The sequence below is a fragment of the Plectropomus leopardus genome, chromosome 16 (genome assembly GCF_008729295.1).
Source record: "Plectropomus leopardus isolate mb chromosome 16, YSFRI_Pleo_2.0, whole genome shotgun sequence".
Classification (NCBI taxonomy): Eukaryota; Metazoa; Chordata; class Actinopteri; order Perciformes; family Serranidae; genus Plectropomus; species Plectropomus leopardus.
In genome coordinates this window covers 2,085,793-2,105,219 of record NC_056478.1, presented here as the reverse complement: position 1 = coordinate 2,105,219, position 19,427 = coordinate 2,085,793, and the positions used below count along the sequence as shown (strand labels likewise).

Genomic DNA, 19,427 nt, shown 5'->3' with positions numbered 1-19,427 from the left:
GCTGCTGTTTACTTTCAGTTTGCTGCACATTATCCAAGCACGGACGCAGACACGAGGACATTTTCACACCCTGATGTTGTCCAGGCCTGTAGGTGTTTGTTATCGATATAAATCCAGAGATTCAAGTTGCTCCAGGGCTTATTATTTGATTTTAGCTCAGCAGTGTGAGGTTTATGTTTTTCTTGCAGTAAACGAAAAGGACAAAAGAGAGAGACTGTTCATAACCTGCCTGCAGAACGATTGGTGAAACCTGAGGGCAGCCAAGGTGGAGGAGGACTGGTGGACACTATATTATGCTGATTTAACGAGATGGTATAGCAGTGATGCTCAATGTATGGCCCACAAGCTAAATCTGATCCCCAATAGGTGCCCCCCCCAGCAATTTTCTAATTCACAAAAATAAAAATAAAGTGATTCACACTGGGAATTGTTTTTGTACTTTTATACATAAGGTGCCAGAATTCATAAAACAGCATCAAAATAGAGCTTGTTTTTCAGAAAAAGTACTAGTAGAGGATCCCCCACACTGCCGGACAGAGATCCTAGCTAAGACTCTAATGTCCTAAAATCCTAGAAATGTCCTGAAATCCAAGAAACTTACCAAAATCTGAGAAATGTCCTCAGAATTGTCCAAAAAATCAGAAATGTGCTAAACTCCTGGAAATGTCCCAAAACCTGAGAAACTTCCTAAAATCCAAGAAATATCCTAAAATCTTACAAACATCCTAAAAACCTAGAAAGTGTCCTAAAATCCTTTAAATGCCCTTAAATTCTAGAAATGTCCTAAAATCCTGTAAATTTCCAAAAATCCTTGAAATGTTTCTAAAATCCTAGAAATGTTGTAAACTCCTAGAAACATCCCAAAATTCTAGAAACGGCCCCAAACACTTGAAACTATCTAAATTCTAGAAATGTGCTAATTTGCTAGAAAAGTTCAAGAGACATCCTAAAATCCAAGAAATGTCCCAAAATCTTAGCAATGTCCAAGAATCTTGGAAATGTCCTAAATCAAAGTAACGTGCTCAAATCCGGAAAATGATCTAAATTCTGAAAAATATCCTGAGATCTTAGAAATGTCATAAAATCCTGAAATCCTGTGTGGCTTCTGCGACTGGCCGCTGGCCTCCTGTCAGTTTGAAAAGTCTCCACCAAGCAAAGCCGGTTGAGTCTCCGGGTGTAAAATAATCCTCAGTCTCTCTATAAATCCATTTGAGAGGAAATTATACGTTGAGAATCCTCCGGGCTCCACCTGTCACATCAACAGCTCAGCTCTGGCGAATCTGAATTAAGTGAATCTGATTTCCAGAGAAAAGGGGCAGAGAGGCAAACCTCTCTGATGTTGTCTTGATAAAATGACAACCCTGCAAACCTGCAATGAAAAAATGAGCTACAATGTTTTGCACAGGGATGTCATGATTTATTTATTTTTTTTGAGAGGGATCTCCAGTCGTAAGAATACTATATCTGTGAGTCATCTGCTGCAAAAATCCTTTTCAGCTCACAGCACAAACTGAGAAGAAGGAGGTGAGACGCAGATGGCACACAGAATTAACATATGCACAGGAAATCATGTCTTTGTAACAAAAAAACCCACTATATAATTGAACGTTTGCTACATTTCCCCCCTCCTCCCAAACAGCATTTTTCCACTCAGGATTAGGCAGGCCCACTGAGCTTTAGGTTTCTCAGCATGTTGAAGTGATGCGCGTGGGGCTGTAATTACAACAGAACTCCGAGTTCTGAGTTTTTTTAGAGAGAAAAGTGTGTCTTTGAAGCTTTTCCAAAACCAAAACCACACAAGCAACAGTGAAATGAGTATAATAAACAGGGTGCTTAACTGCTCAAGCATGAGCCAACTCATCACTATGTCCACTTAACTAGCTTACAGTAGCAACTCCAGTGCCGAGCACATCATCAGCACAGATTAGATAGAGCCTCATCCATTTATTCCCCCAGTTCGTGGAAGTTGGTCCTGGATGCTATCAGCTGGTCACAAAAATTATGCAGGAAGCCCTTCCATTGGATAAAACATGATAAAGTTCTCTCTGAGTGTTTGTCCAGTGATGAATTTGGGATGCAGTGGAGAAAATGTGATGTAGTGCAATCAAGGGTGACCTTTCAGTGGAGAAAACAAAATGCATACCTCTTGGGGGTCCTTGCAGTGGAGAAAATGTGATAAAGTTATCTCTAGGGCACATTTCTAGTGGAGAAAACTTGATAAAGTGCCCAAAGTGTGCCGCTCCATTAGAGAAAACAAGATGCAGACTCCTCTTGAGGTCCTTCCAGTGGAGAAAACTGGATGAAATGTCTTTAAGGTGTCCTTTTAGTGAAAAAAAAACATGATGCTTTGCCATCTGAAGTGTCCTTCCAGTGAAGAAAACATGATTAATGTCCACCAGGATCCCATTCTAGTAAATTAATGAATATATACGATAAGATACCGATAATCGATAACTTCATTTTGTTTGTTTTTCATTAGTTAAGGGTATGAAAGGCTGAGATGTGATGAGTACAGATGAATTTAATTTGTGCATTTTCAGTCCCTAGGTAACAGCTCTGTTGTGATCTCTGCAGATTTACATGTTGTTCTGCTTGTTGTTGAAGGAATAAAACATCAGATATCAAACATCAGATATAGGTGGGAGACAGCGGAGAATGAGAGCAGAGTGGTGCAGACACCTGCGCGGACACCGGCGGAGAATGACAGCGGAGCAGACATTGGGAGACCCCCGCACGGACACAGCTGGAGACATCGGCGGAGACATCGGCGAAGAATGTGAATGGACATTCAGAGACACCGGCGGAGACACCAGCAGAGAAAGAGAGCGGAGCAGACACCGGCGGACAATGAGAGTGGAGCAGACATCGGCGGAGACAGTGGCAGAGAATGGAATACGGAGTGGACACCGGAGGAGACACAGCAGAGATTGAGAGCAGACGGACACCGGCGGACAATGAGAGTGGAGAGACATCGGCGGGGACAGTGGCGGAGAAGGAATGCGGAGCAGACACCGGAGCAGACAATGGCGGGGACAACGGGGGGAGAATGAGAGCGGAGCAGAAATGGCTGAAATGCGTTTTATCAACATTCTATCGACAACATCTCATATTTCAATTGAAGCAAAATTATATCGCGTTTGATATCGTTGTCGTTTTATCGCCCAGCCCTAGATGCAGCCATTTTCACTATATTTGGTCTTTGAGCACATGAAACTACTGTTTTTCCATGTGTTTTCATAAACTGTTTTCCGTTCCCAATTGTAGCCTATGATAACAAAATAGCTGTAACTGGTATCTATAAACTCAACAATTTTAACATCTCAAAGATATGCACATAAATGCAGTGCAAAACATTTTTATAAGGACAATATTCAGTATAGGCCTACACAGTGTTAGTGTTTGCCCTCATTTTTAAGACTTTGTCTGTTAATAAAAGTATGATTTTTCATTTGATTTTTATATATATATACATATATACATTCTGCAAATCAGTCAAATCAGTTCATTAACAGAAGAGAGTGTGTGAAAATGACACTGAACAAATCCTTAAATATCGCAATCCAATAGCTCATACTTATGAATAAAACTGACAAAAATAGCTTGAATCAAGCAGCCTCCTCTCTTTGCTATGGAGACCATCTCATCCTCAGACAATAATCTGATACACGAACTGCAAACATGTTGCTTTGGTATTGCCAACACTCATAAACACTGCACACACACACGCACACACACACACGGAAAAGCCTAATAGAGAATGAGAGAAACTGTGCCTACAAAGATAATAATAGCTTTGAACAAACGGCTGTTTCTGTCTGTCTGTGTCTCTCGGTGAGACTCGGACAGATGCAGACACACAAAGACTCTTTGTTAAAGTTTTTTTCTGGGTCAGGACAACTCTGGCAGAATTACTGACACCGCCGTCGTACCCACTGCGATGGAAACAGACTCTAATGGAAGAGCCACGTGGGATTTGACAGTGTGGTTTTATCCTGCTGAGCTGCAGAGGAGCTCTCAGTGTTACACCACCATTCATGGAATAACCTTCGTAGGTGGGTGTTTTATTGTTGTGATCACAAAAGGTTTGAAAACTCAATGTTCCCGAGTAAACGATAAGACTTTCTGAGAATAAATGAAAGTGGGCGTGTTTTCCTTATTATGACATTTTGGAGGAAAAAAGCAGTGATTTATATATTAGTGGCTGTGGAACAATTACTTTGCACATGTACAGACGAGTCTGACAAGAGCTACACAAATAATGACAGCGCTGCACAATTAGCTCATTACCTTAATGACTTAATTAGGATGAGAGGAAGGCTTTGTCGATGTTGTATGCATAATTATTGATTGATCATTTGCATGAATGTGACAGGGGACGGGAAATGACAAGCAAGTAAATTAAATACTATGAAAGCCACGGCTGTAAGATCCTGGTGCTGGTGGAGTATGTGCACGGTGAACAGTTTTTTTTTCCATAAACAAAATTGGGAAAATACTATTTCTGCAGCTTTAGTCCATCCTCAGGGTGGAGATATTACTGACGATGCTGTCATTAAAGTCACACATGAAACTTGTCTGTTTACTGTCTCTTTTTGTTTAAATTAAAAAAAAACAACAATATTTAGAGTTTTTAAAATTATGTATTCATAAATGTTACTGAAAAAATCTTTTTTTTATTTTAAATACTTTTTTCCAGGTCATTTTCCTTTGTTTTTGTTTTTACTTTCCTTTTTTATAATAAATAAATAAATAAATCAATGAGTAAATAAATAAAAAATAATAAAATTAACGATAACAAAGGAAAATGACCTCCCCCCCCCAGCACACACCTCATGCCACCAACTTCTCTGTAACAAACAAACAAAGAAACAAACAAGGCACATTTTCATCAAAGCCATTTTGTATCGGGTTGAACAAGACCAAAATACAAAATTGTATTTTTTATGTGTGACTATAACTGAAATAAAACACACAAAGTAACAGGCTGTCTCAAATTAACTAACACAGTCACAGCTACAGGTGCCTTGCATTTTGACTTTTTGGTCCCTTTCGTGTTGCCGTACCCTCTGACGTCAACTCAGAGCGACGAGTAACAATGGTAAGTGAGCAAGCAGTTTTCTCTCCGGCTCGTATTTTTATTTCAGTAAAACCTTTTATTCACCAAAACCGCATTAATCGTAGAGCCTGAAACTTTAATACCTTCGCTTGCACGTAGTTCCAGTGTAGTTTATGCGATATTTGTGATTTAACATCAGAATTTAAAGCAGGTTAAACCGAGTAGCCGAAAGCTAGCTGTTAGCTTCATTAGCTTTTTCCTCTCGGTGTAGCATCGTTAGCTTCTGTTAGCTCAGTCATTCAAGCTGCAAGGAGGCTTTTTGTTTATTTGTGTTTACTTTGTGGTGTTTATTAGTTTTTGATGATGATCTACGCTGTTAAAGTTTGGCTCTCTAGTATAACAAGCTAACGTGTTGTGCTCAGTTAGCATTATTCTGGCGACGGTGGCTAACTCTGCTGTAAACAGCTAATTTAAGGAAGAAAATCTCCATCTGTAAGAGTCAGAATTCACTGTCAGGTACTTCATATTTATTTAGCTTTGTTAAATATGTCTGATATTGTTTTAGGGTCAAAGCCAGAGTGGAGGTCACGGTCCAGGAGGAGGCAAGAAGGATGACAAGGTGAGAATGACACAGCTTCTGCTGGCTCCATTTGTTGTTGTTTTTAAGCTAAATATTATTATTCTTTTGTGTGGCTTCTGAACTAAACTAACGTGTTCATTTAATATTTGAGCCAAAATGACATTTGCAAACTCATTTTTCATCTTTAATAATCAAGCTATAAAAATAATCGATTAAAAAAAACACAAGCTGGCATCACTGTCAGATACTGAAGCAGAGCTGTTTGCTCAGTTCTTATAATTTTCTAAAATTATCATCCCTCACACTGGTTTTTAAATGTGTTTAATTTTTTTTCTAAATGCCTTCAGGTTTTCAACAAAAGGCTCTAAAATGTGGAACACACGACCAACAAAAATCAATGTTCTACTATTTTAAAAGTTCTTAACATTGTTGTCAGTGCATCTGACCTTGATATTTGTGTATTTTTGTGTTGTAATTCTGTGTCATCCTTATTTAAATATTCACATTTCCTCTCCCTTTTACCACAAGTGTTATTGCACGTCATTGATAACTAGGGACAGAAGTTGGAAACTAGTAATAGCTATAATCTCTGTGTGTTTCACATACACAGAGATTATAGCTTTTACATCCGTTACTACAGCTCGTTTGCAACAGGCTGACGTTGTACTATGTTAATTTGCCCCTATAAATTAAACCACCCAAATACATTTTATACAGTGAAAGGTGTGATAAACCCTCAACTAACTGCCTCATCTTTTTAGTTTAGTATTCCAGTATATCATGTTTAGCTTCAGCTCTTTTCTTCTCATGTCTGACCAGCCAGCCACACATTTGTTATTTTTGTTGTCCCACTTCTCAAAGTCTGTAATTATTGTTATTATTACTATTATTATTATTATTAGTGCATTAAACCTTATGTACGTAGTGCTTTTCAAAACAAAGTTACAAAGTGCTTCACAAAAGTAAAAATTGAGAGGTAATGATAATTTTAAAAAATGTACAACATGAGATATCAGGAGCTACACATTAGTGATAAATAAAGAAATAATGATAATAATTCAAAAATATAATTGTGTCTATGTTCTATGTTATGTATTTTTGTTTAATCTTGGGATTTCCAGCTCAGCTCCTACAATAATTTTAAAATACACTGTGGAAACAAAACTGGAACATTCAGACTGTAAAGTGCAAAAAGTGCTCCACTGAAACCCATTCAGACTGACATTTTTGATCCCACAGCCATCAGAGCATAAAAACTGTTTCTCTCTGCATCACTTTATCTCAAAAACTATTTGAGCAATTAAAACTTTTTTTTAGATTTGTGCTTAAGCAAGCCCAGAAAACACTTCCACCAGCAGAAATTTAAAAGTTGCAGTCAGTTGCAGGCACAAATGGGTTAACCAATTCTATGACTTCATTCAAAATCTTATGTAAAAGAGTATAACAAGCTTTTGTACGATGTGAAGGAAAATATTTTGTTGGTTATTTTTGCCAAAGAAAAAACCAAGTGTTTGAAACACTGTAATTGACGTGTTTCTGGCTGTTAGATGTTCTGACGTTTGTCATCGCTCTGTCCCCTAAAAAAGGATAAGAAAAAGAAGTATGAGCCTCCAATTCCCACCAGAGTTGGAAAGAAAAAAAAGAAGACCAAGGGACCAGATGCTGCCAGTAAACTGCCATTAGGTAAGAAACTGAAAAGGCAGAGAGTCGTGAAGACATGTTTGAACTGTCTGGTAGCCTGTTTCTGTTTATGCGGCTTTTTGTTGGAAGTCTTTCATACTTACCAGCTCAATGTGAGCTCACTGGATACAGCTGTGGATAATATTTGGCAGTTATCGCTGACATACCGGATAGAGAGATTGTAATACTGTTAAAACTCCATATGTGGCAGTACTGAATAAAAAGAACACAAAATAATCCATTTTGATGTAAAAAATGAGGGTGAAGCCTGGAAATGACAGACTTAATGTTCAACAGGGACTCTGAAACAAAGTGTTTGTGTTTGGATCAAAGTGGTGTTTTTACTTGTTTTAACGTACGTCTCACACAGGCTGACACGTGTTTGTTTTTCAGTCACTCCTCACACTCAGTGCCGCCTGAAGCTGCTGAAGCAGGAGCGCATCAAAGACTACCTGTTGATGGAGGAGGAGTTCATCAGAAATCAGGAGCAGATGAAACCTCTGGAGGAGAAACAGGAGGTCAGACCTTGTTGCACATGTGCCTCACTTGTTTTTGTGCTGTATATTAAATGTGACACAATAATCCCTGTCTATTTTTAAAAATAATTTATTGAACTTAGGTCGAATTACACAGCAGAACAGTCAAAGACTTAACCTCTTCTGTTTTTCTCTTACAATAATCCTGGTCTTATCTGTTTTACAGGAGGAGAGGTCAAAGGTGGACGACCTGCGGGGGACCCCCATGTCTGTGGGCACTCTGGAGGAAATCATCGATGACAACCACGCCATCGTTTCCACCTCAGTGGGATCAGAGCACTACGTCAGCATCCTGTCCTTTGTGGACAAAGATCTGCTGGAGCCGGGCTGCTCTGTCCTGCTCAACCACAAGGTAACATTCAGGCAGGAAAATAACCAAGACACCTTTGTTTTTAAAAAGTGCAATTCAAGACAGTAAAAATGAATTAATTAGAGTTACTTTTCAACAGTGTTTCTCACTCGCTGCACCACTCTTCAGCAATTTAGGGTCAGCAAGTATCTGACAACTTCTCAACTGTAAAGAACAAGATTTAAATTTCTGCCACCTCTGTTAACGGTTATTAAAGTTGTCCTATGTTTGTGTGTCTCTTTAAGGTCCATGCTGTCATTGGGGTGCTGATGGACGACACTGATCCCCTGGTGACGGTGATGAAGGTGGAGAAGGCCCCACAGGAGACCTACGCTGACATCGGCGGACTGGACAATCAGATCCAGGAGATCAAGGTACAGTATGCAGCCCCTCTAGGATTTTAAGATGTTGCAATCGCAGCAATTCACACAAATTCAGCCAATTTCTGTGACTTCTGCACCACTGTGCAACTTTGTCCAATCACTGCAACTTAACTGCAAATTAGAAAATTCACACAATCAAATCACAAATCACAACTATGTTTTTTTAAATCTTCACTTGCCCCTTCATTTTTATAGCAAAAAAACACCTAAAAGTATTACAACTTGCATCAGAACCCTTAAGAAAAAGCTGCTTTGAAATTGGGCATTTGGAACTGTAACAATTACAAAAACAGCCTGTGAAATCCTGGAGGGACTGAGCAAAAAACGCTGATCTTTAACCCGCACTGTTCACATGAGCCTGGAACATAAGGTGGCCGCTGTTCAGCCAAAAGTTACATGGTTTTCCTTTAAAGTTATACTACCCCCAAAATCTTTGTAGTGTGAAATGCTGATGGACCTAAAAGGTCAGATCCTGTTTGTTTTAACAGAAACAGCCCCGAATTCACGGTTTCCAAACCCACCAGACTCCGGTTATATTAACAGTGATTATATCATCATAAAACACACTTCATTCAAAGTCGACAGAAACAAAATAAAACTCACAAAACCATCTTGGTTCATTTGTGTCTGTTCCAACAATCACCAACTCTGGTTTGGTTTAAATAAACTCTTAATTCATTCACTTTGATATGAAAATTTGTTGGTTTTAAATACGCTAAAATTACTGTTTATTAAATGGAGTCTGGTGGGTTTGGTGACCAGTAGACACACAAACTTGAAAAAAGGCTCCGAGCTGAAAAATACAGAAATTATATAAATTGAAGGTTGAGCTGTTGATGTATGTTACATCTTTTTGTTGGACGCTGAGTTTGACCGTGCCGTTTCCTCCTGGTTTTAGGAGTCGGTAGAGCTGCCTCTCACACATCCAGAGTATTATGAGGAGATGGGCATAAAGCCTCCCAAAGGTGTTATCCTATATGGACCACCTGGCACAGGTGAGTGCGTTCATTAAACATTTTCAACTGTGGCTCTCAAACGCTAAATGGTCAGTTTTCAGAAGCTAAAGTTTATGGTAATGAGAGAATGACGAATTTTTGCAGGCTTTGTAATTGTTATAAGCCATTTTATGAAGTCTGATCAAACACAGTGACTCAGCTCTTAGAGTCAACTCAGAGGAATAGTTTGGATTAATTGAAGTGAAGTTGTATGAGCTCGTTATCCGCAGTCAGCGTGTTACCTACAGTAGACGAACGTCTGTACGCCCCCAGTTTGGAGACGCTGGAGTACTGACGCAGAAGCTGAGCAGAAGTGGAGGTGGCAGCAGCAAAGTGTTTTTTAACCACCTCAAAAATGTAATGCTCTGCTTTGTCACGAAAGGTTAAGTATTTTATCATTTTACCTATAAACCGTAGTCAAAATAAAAGCTCCTATGATCACATGTATAAAAAAATCACGTCCATAACCATAATAAAGTATTTTAAAAACTATTTTCCCAAAAAATGTTCTTTGGTCAGCTAATACTTTAATTGCCGTGAAGGAATTTTTGAAATTCCACTACGAAGATGAAAAATTCAGAAGTTACCCGTCACCTAACCCCCCCCCCCTAATTTGATTTAATTCTCATGCTAAAGATTTATGTGAAAATGTGATTAAATATGAACGTATGTTATGTTTCAGGTAAGACGCTGCTCGCCAAGGCCGTCGCCAATCAGACATCGGCCACGTTCCTGCGCGTCGTGGGCTCCGAGCTGATCCAGAAGTACCTGGGAGACGGGCCCAAGCTGGTGCGAGAGCTCTTCAGGGTGGCAGAGGAGCACGCGCCCTCCATCGTCTTCATCGACGAGATCGATGCCATCGGCACCAAGAGGTACGCAGACGTCTGCTTTAAAACAGTTTGAGACTGAGAGCATCAGAGCGGTGATGACGTGCCTCCTTTGGTGTGAGGAGGAGATGACAGGGTGTTGGATCAGTAAGTGTGAAAACTGGCTTTTACACTTTTATTTTTATTCGGCTTTTAACAGTTCGGGTTAATTATATCGTCTAAGTGAAAGTGCGTTTCTGTTTGGGAGATTTAAAATGATGTAAGTCCATTAAACTCAGGTTTGTTCTCAGGTGATGTCAAGCAGGAGCTGTGGCTTTCTTCATCTCTTTTTTGTTTTAATTAGATCTTTATTTTAAATATGTTAAATAAAACAGGAGAACAAAATCAAATATAAGCAAGAAAAACATCAGAATTCCCATCAGGCATATTCAGTAAACAAACGTATTTCACGTCAGAAAAGAGTTGGAGGAAGTGACTTGAGAAAACTTTTAAATATTTGTTTTATTTTACGACAATATTGTCTCTGAAAATGCATCATATCATGATGTCTGTCCTGTAATTTCAATTTAAAAAATACAAACTCATGATAAAAACCAAACCTAGAAATATTGCAACTTGGATTGCCATTTTTTTTAGAAAATCTGCTACAAAACCAGACGTTTAGTTTTTAGTTTAGATTAGTTTAGTTTTGTGTTTGGTTTATTTTAGTTTAGTTTAGATATTAGTTTAGTTTTTAGTTAAGTTCAGATTACTTAAGCTTAGTTTATCTGTTTCTCAAAATAAAACCCAGATAAAATATAGAGTGAGATTAGATTAAAAAACCACGTGCTACACAAATGTCTGTCTGAACAGGAAGGATTTAAACGCTTTTTTCTGCTTTTTAATAAACAGAAAACAAAGCATGACAGAGATAAAACATATAAAAAGTACATGTGAGGCCGCAGTGGAAACCTCTACTGACGTACATGAAACCGCATCCAGAAAACATTATTATAGTAAAAAACAAGCAATCAAAACACCAACAACCACAGCAGCCTGCAGAGCTCCTGTCCGGACTGTGCTGTCGGTCTGGGGTTGTGGATCAGTTTAGTGGATCCTGTAATATTTCGTGTTCGTGGCGTGCAGGTACGACTCGAACTCTGGCGGTGAGAGGGAGATCCAGAGGACCATGCTGGAGCTGCTCAATCAGCTGGACGGCTTCGACTCGCGAGGAGACGTCAAAGTCATCATGGCCACCAACCGGATAGAGACGCTGGATCCGGCCCTCATCAGACCCGGTCAGTACGAGTCTGTCTGGATCGGATTCTGCTGAGTCATGGTTGAGAAAAACAGATGATGTCATGCTGGTTTTCTGCTTTTGGAACTGAATGTTGTTTTTTTCTCCCTCTTTAAAACATAGACTCGTGCTGGAGGCATCACTTGTTTACCAGAAATGAATTTAATTACACGTAACAGAAAAAAATCGTCCTCATTATTGTTTCTGAGAAGACTAATTAAGATTTCCTCCTGATGAAAATTATGTTTTTGAAAGTTTAAAAAGCTTAATTTCTGAAATCAGTTATTCACTTGACCTTTGTATGTTTCAAAAGTTAATTATAAATTTATGTTTTCTCTTATTTTAATGTATTCATTTAACCCTTTAAAAGACAGGTTTTTGTCACACCAAGACTTTGAGAAACACCTGTGAAAAATCCACGCTGTGATTTGCTCTCAAAAAACCAAAACAGAATTGCGTATTTTGGTTATTGTATTTCTGTAAATAGCTCTTTTCTGCAGCAGTTTATGACGTCGCACTTTTCTTCTCTCCTCCTCTTCAGGGAGAATCGACCGTAAGATCGAGTTTCCGCTGCCCGACGAGAAGACCAAACGGAGGATCTTCCAGATCCACACCAGCCGCATGACAGTCGCAGACGATGTCACCCTCGATGACCTCATACTGGCTAAGGACGACCTGTCAGGAGCAGACATTAAGGTGAGAGACGGCGGGTTTCCATTAACCTTTATATTGCGCAAATTGAAATTGCTAATGTAAAATGCACCGAATGGAGACGCGTTAGTTTAAAAAAAAAATTGTTGCAAAAAAATGTTTACACTTGCATGAGGCAGTGTTTCAGGTCATCCAAAAAAGCCATATTTGGCACTGCAGTGAAAACCCTTTTTAGTCTTTTCTAGGTCACATGATGCTATGACTATGAGCTTGTCAGTAGGAACTGGCTCCCATGATGCAGCAGGAGCTGCTATTGCATCACATAACTCTGACAAAGTTGAGCGGATCATCTGGAAGTTTTGAATCCACAATTCCTCTGTGAGATCGTGGACTACATCTCCCAGAAATCCCTCATACGTGGCCGCTCACATGTATAACGGGCTCGCCTTTCCATCATGGCTCCATAACACGCCTACGTGGCCTTGGATTGTAAATAATGACGGCTAGTTTGGTGGCTGCAATAGAAATAAAGCTGCTAATGTTTTAAACATCCATCGCCATGGTTACTGGGATGTTATCACCAGAGGAGAAGTTGCACAACATCCCTCAGTGGAAACACAGTCATCTCACATTTGTGTTTCATCTACATTTTGAAAATATCGCTTGATGTTTTGTGCAAATCTGTAGGAACGCTGTCGAGTGAGACTTTCCCTCTGATCACAGCAGCTGGATCCAAAATCAGTTTGACTTTGTTTTGATCAGCCACATTTTTCTTAACATCAGAAAAGATGGTATAAATAATGTGAAGGCTGATAGAACGAAACGTTTTAGATCCAAAGATGAAACTTGGATCCACCAGGTGATGTGAGGTCGCTCTCCGTGTTCACGTGAGCGTGGGTTACGCGGCGTGTTTGGGACTGTGTGCAGTCAGAGTGCGTCCTGACGCTGCAGACAGATGCTGTGTGTTTTGTCGGTCTGCTGCGGTCTGGTTCTGTGACTGCGGACACGTTTATCGATGCTGTGAGTTCAGGAGGTTTTTGGCAGCGAGCCAGTTCATACTATGACTCACCAGGAAAAGATGAAGGGCTGATTCCCTCAGTACTGCAGTTTCAACACTTATTTATTAACTGAATTACATCCTCCACTCAAAAAAAATCCACAGTTGACTTAAACGTTTAACTCTTTACTTCTCACTGATTCAACTCTGCTGCCCTCATGTGGCGTCTCACAGAATTACACTTTTACCAGACAGCACTCTGATAATTCAACTATTAAAATAAAGTTTATTAAACACACTTTAGTGCTTGTCATCGACAGTAATGTTGAATTTCCCCCCGGTGTAACAGATATTTATTTATTTAAGTCTTAAGCACCAACTTTAGTTGTAGTTTCTGTTATTCTTGCAAATCAGAGTTTTTGTAGCATGAGTCATGAGTTTTCCCCATAAGGCAGGAAAAATAAAAAAGTTATATGAACAAAAAACCCCAAAGCAGAGCATTTAATGCTGCTTTATGCTCCTGCGATTTTACAGTAGACCTGCAGCACGTTTTCACGTTTTTGTGCCCAGCGTAAACGCCTCTTTCCTTTTTTACCGTGTTTATTAAAGCTGAAATTATGAGGGAAGAAAAAGCTGCAGGTCAAGAGGCAAAAGTGTTAAAAAAAAGTAAATCATTCAACTTTTTTACAGGAATAAAAAAAATGAAAATCATGTTTAGGAAGTTTCTATGATTTTTGTAAATTTCTGTGATTTTTGAGTGTTTCTAAGATTTAGGAAGTTTCTGTCATTGTAGGACATTGGTGGGATTTTAGGATATTTGTAGGACTTAAGGAAGTTTCTGCTATTATGGGACGTTAATAGGATTTTAGGACATTTCTGCGATTTTAGGACATTTTCAGGCACCTTCTGTATACTAAAAGTACAAATACAATTCCCAGTGTGAATCACTCTGTTTTTATTGTGAATTAGAAAACGGCTTGGGGGCCACCAGGCACCCAATCAGGGACCAGATTGTTGAGTGTCACTGCTTTAAGCTGTAGGTGCACTGCAGTCACTCTGTATTCTCCTCCTCCTTCTCCTCCTCCTCCTCCTCCTCTCTGTGTCCTCCAGGCCATCTGCACAGAAGCCGGCCTCATGGCTCTACGAGAGCGCCGCATGAAAGTCACCAACGAAGACTTCAAGAAGTCGAAGGAGAACGTCCTGTACAAGAAGCAGGAGGGCACACCGGAGGGGCTCTACCTCTAACCTCCAAACTGTCGAGTTCCTCTCTCCCCCCAAAACTCACCCCACACTCACCCCACACTCACCCCGCTCTGTCCATCGCTGTGTGAAAGAGAGGAGGCAGCAGCTGAGTTGTCCGCCTCCCCAGAGAGAGTTTTGATATCTTTTGTGCATGTCATGTCCGGCTTATCCCACTCTCCTGTTACCGTTATGTGAATAAAAATATAAATAAAAAATAAAGATGATATTGTGTCAGTCATCTTTTTGCGTAATTAGTTTTATTTTCCGTCTCGCGGCGCTCTCTCAAATCTTGTTTGTCGGGAGGAAACATCTGTCGACTTCTTATTAGATTTCTGTACATCGCGGTGCTGTAATATCTCGAGATAATTAATCACATGAATTATTCAATTAGTTCAGTCTCTCTGTTGTCGCCCTCGATGTCACAAACCGAATTAATCTATCAGTATGCAAAGTCGCGTTTTTTTTGCCTCACGTGTCGTCCTCATACTTCTGAGGATGATTTACTTATTTCGAGAACTCGGAGACAAAAGCCTGCAGGAATCGCCCGTCCTCTGCTTTAAAACAAAACTAACTGCTAGAATAATCCGTATCACTCCCACACGTTTGACGACAGCGCAGATATTTACACGGAATTAAATCTCGGAGATAAAACACCCTGACTGCTGCGTTTTACTCTGACGTTACCTCCAGGAGCAGCACAGTGTCACTGCACCAGCGCTTCACTCTTAAAGCCCCAAGACAGTTTATTCCACTCGTTATTATTATTATTATTATTAATTTAAAAATTTTTAAAAGAAATTAAACCTAATTTTAAATATATAATTATTCTAAATACAGTTTTTTTTCTCCTAGTTATTTAATTTTTTTCTCTACTTTCCAGTAATTTTTTTTGTTGCCTTTTATTTTTATTTTTTTTGCAAAACGTTCAATGTTTCTTGCCATGTTGCTGATTTCCTTTTTTTACTGTTTGTTACAAAAAATCAAACCAGTTTGTTCAGGGTTCAAAGGTCCAAAAGTTTGTAGAAGGTGTCTGAATGCAGCTCGAGAGAAGTCAATCCTGGTTTTAAAGAGTTAAACCTGACTTACTCAGCTGGCTTTGTTTGGGGGACATTTTTGCAAAATGACAGGAAGACAGTCGCAGCAGCTCCAGAGATGTTCCGCGGATTTTGGGATATTTCTACATTTTTATAACGTTTCTTGAATTTTAAGACATTTCTTAGATTTTAGGATGCTTTAAGGATTGTTGTTCTAAACTTTCGGATGTTTCTGGGATTTTATGACAATCCTGCGATTTCAGGATGCTTTGAGAATTTTAGGACGCTTCTATGATTTTAGGACATTTCTTGGATTTAACACGTTTCATCTAGGAAGTATCTGGGATTTTTGGACATTTCTAGGATTTTAGGATGCTTCAAAGATTTTAGGAAGTTTCTTGGATTTTTATACGATTCAATGATTTTAGAAGTTTCTAGGATTTTAGGACATTGGTGTCTTAACTCTGGCGTCTTTAGGGAGGGTGTGGAGGATCCTCCACTGACACTTTTTGTGATCAACAAGCTCTTTTTTGATGCTGTTTTATGCACTCAATCACATTATTTTTATTGTGAATTAGAAATTTTTTGGGGGGGCCACCTGGCACCTTATTGGGGACCAGAGTTGGCCCCTGGACCATACGTTGAGTATCACTGGGTTAAAGGGTCCGTGCGTCTCCAGCAGCGAGATGTTAAAATAAATGATGGTGCATGTTTTGGTTGCTGCGCGTGATAATATATTTCTGCGGCGGGGGAACGAGTGCCGGCTGTGATTTGATTTCTCCGTCTTTCATTCAAATCAGCTGCACATTGTCACGGCTCGGTGAAGTCGATCCAGCTGAGCTGCCGTCTCGACATGCCGAGAACATCAGCGCTGATTTAATTCCTCCTGATGTGGATCCGTGTGTAACTCCGTGCTCAGCAGAAAGTGGCCCCATGCAGCAGGCATCCAGCCACCTCGCAGGGCCGTCACCAGGGCCCCTGTGAGAGCGGAGCCGCCGCTGCAGCCCCGCCCCCCTCCCCCTCTCTCCTTATTAAGGAGAGTGTTTTAGTCAGGCCATTTCAACCGCGACACGTACATCGCAGCACATTCAGCAAAAGGAAGAAGAAAAAACGTTTAAATCAAGCGTGGCGTGTCGGGCCTGAGAGCCGGGAGCTTACGGGGAGAGTGGCGCTCTGATGAGGCGTTTGCCCCATCAGCTCGAGGCGGGCGGGGGTGTTTCTGAAGCCGCCGCCCTCGTGAGCGCACGGATCCTGATGGGGGATGATACGGCAACGCTGAACGCGGTGCTGCATTCTGATGGAGCGCCGCTTTACAGCAAATAACGACGGCGAGATCATAAATGCCCAAACACACGAAGGGACAAACAACTTCTGAAGAAATACAAAAAAACACAAATATTCAACATATATATATATATATAGAGAGAGAGAGAGAGAGAGAATTTGTTTCATTTGTAGAGGACGGAAATATAGTGAAGATTAATTGTTTGCATTTCATCATCTATCAAAGGCAGCACGAGATTTAAAGACTTTAAACTTTAAACTTTCACAAAAATTTAAACCTGCTGAAATGTGAGCAAAAGGTAATAAGCAACTTGATAAGAAATGTCCTGCAAATTGTGAGAATTTTGTAGGTTTAGAAAATAATTTTTAAAAACTGTAGGAGAAAAAGCCCAGAGAACTATATATTTATAGTTTATTTTAAGAGAATTATTATAAGTTTTAAGCAGTTTTTTTTTTTTACGTCATTTCCTTTTCTTGTTTGATTTTTCTTTTCTTTTTTTTACTTCTCCATTTGCTTTTAAATGAATCTAATTTCCAGTACATTTTTTTGTATTTTTTTATTAATTTCTTGTTAAACCACACTTTATTCAAAGTTGATATAAACAATAAAACTAAAAAAAACAAAAAAATCAAAACTGCCTTAGTTCATTTTTCCACATTTCCAGCAATTACCAACTCTGATTTGGTTTAAATGAACCCTTAATTCACCCAGTTAGATGTGAAACTATGCTAAAATGCACGCTAAAATTACTGCTCATTTAAATCTGGTGGGTTAGCCGAAAAACTTGGGAAAAAGGCAACGAGCAACTGACCCAGAAATTAGCAAGACATTAGTAAAAAAAAAAGTACATGAAAATTAACTGAAAATTAGAAAAATGAAAAACAAACAACAACAAAAGCAGAAAAGTAAAAAAGAAAAAGCAAAAAAAGAGGAAATTATCTAAAAATAGAATTTTAAAAAGCTTAAAAATTGTAAGAATTCTGTAAAATATGTTTTAAATATATAATAATTATAGCCATAAATACATAGTTCTCTGGACATTTTTCCTAGCTTTTTGAATTTTTTTTGCAATTTGCTTTACAAGAAATCAAACCAATTCGTTCAGCGTTCAAAGCTTTAAATATTGGCAAACGGTGTCTGAATGCAGCACAAGAAAAGTGATGTTGATTCAGGTTTCAAAGGGTTAAACAGAGAGGATTTTACTCTTTAACAGAACAGTCAGTGTCAGTAGGGATTTTTCCATAATCTTAGAATAACAATCTGAACCCCACAGTGACAAAAACAAACACTTTTAATGGAAATACATTGACGTCGCTCAGTTGCCCCAAAGAATTACGCTGCAGTCGGTTGTGCAGCGATCTCATACTGTATTCGTCATACTGAATTCATTTCATAAACTGTTGTTCACATTATTCGCTTAGACACAAAAACATAAGAAAATAGGGTCCAGGTTGAAAAATACCGAAGTTAACCTTTAAGGTGAGCAAAAATCCCTCATGTTCAAGCAAACTGAGTGACGATGCTCCTCCTCTCACCTCGGTGTTTCCTTCCACGGAGTAAAACAAAGAGTAAAACAAAAAATATGAATATGTGTCTGACTGTAGGACGCACCGCAGCCAGAAAAATGTGCCTGTGTGAATGTAATAGCAGTTCCTCCTGTTAAACGGAGCAAAGCACTGAACAAATTCAGTAAGAAGTCTCGATTAGTTCCAGCAGATTAACGAACGAAAGAGCTCGACTCGAGTTAGAGATATTTGACCTGATGAGACAACCGAAAACAGTCGGGTTTGGTTTTCTTTGGCTGTGAGCAGCACAACAGCTAAAAACATGTCCGCACGACTGATGACTGTACAGAATTACCTGGAAATATATATATTAAAAAATAAGAGAAACAACAACAAACAAATGGAAAAAGTAAAAAACAAAACAATCAACAACAACCAAAATCAAACACAGAAATGACCTGGAAAAAAAAGCTTAAAAATTATAATTATTCTGTAAAATGCTTTTAAATATATATAATTATGGCATTTAAAAATATAATTCTCTGGAAATTTTTGTAATCTTTTTAAAAAATAATTAATTTCTTACAATTTTGGGGACATTTCTTGTCAAGTTGCTTATTGCTTTTTTTCTCCTTGTTTTTGAAACAAATTAAAACAAGTGAATGTAGCACATGGAAAGTAAAGTGAAGAAGGATTCAAATGGTTAAATATAAATGTAAATCTAAATGAAGCTGTTTTTAAAATTAATAATATTCAGTGATTTTCTGATAAATATTCTGAGGTTAGAAGAAGAGAGTTCACTCAAACTGTCCTTTATCTTGCAGTAAACTTTTAAATCAGCATTTTGGTCCTTAAACCATCAATTCTTTTCTTGCCTATACGGACATTTCTTTCTTCGTACGTGTCTACAACAAAGTGAAGATTTGCCTGAGACCTCACAGATGTGATTATGGTTCATTTGTCCACTGCATGCACAGAAACGCTTCTCTTAAAATCACTGCATAGCTGTGGGACGGTAACCGTATTATCCT

General features: G+C 39.0%; 1 protein-coding gene across 1 annotated transcript; it reads left to right on the top strand.

Moving 5' to 3' along the window:
• The first annotated feature begins 5,065 nt into the window (after positions 1–5,065).
• On the top strand, positions 5,066–14,791 carry LOC121955479 (26S proteasome regulatory subunit 4). Its single transcript, XM_042503455.1, has 11 exons — positions 5,066–5,098; positions 5,622–5,675; positions 7,223–7,319; positions 7,710–7,834; positions 8,019–8,204; positions 8,447–8,575; positions 9,483–9,579; positions 10,262–10,451; positions 11,532–11,683; positions 12,224–12,378; positions 14,441–14,791. Exons 1-11 carry the CDS (start codon positions 5,096–5,098, stop codon positions 14,573–14,575), a joined length of 1,323 nt encoding a protein of 440 aa, XP_042359389.1. The 5' UTR covers positions 5,066–5,095; the 3' UTR covers positions 14,576–14,791.
• Positions 14,792–19,427: the final 4,636 nt, after the last annotated feature.

Coding starts and splice junctions, on each gene's coding strand:
- LOC121955479 (XM_042503455.1), top strand. Junction 7,835..8,018: donor CTCTGGAGGAGAAACAGGAG/GTCAGACCTTGT, acceptor TCTGTTTTACAG/GAGGAGAGGTCAAAGGTGGA. Junction 9,580..10,261: donor ATATGGACCACCTGGCACAG/GTGAGTGCGTTC, acceptor GTTATGTTTCAG/GTAAGACGCTGCTCGCCAAG.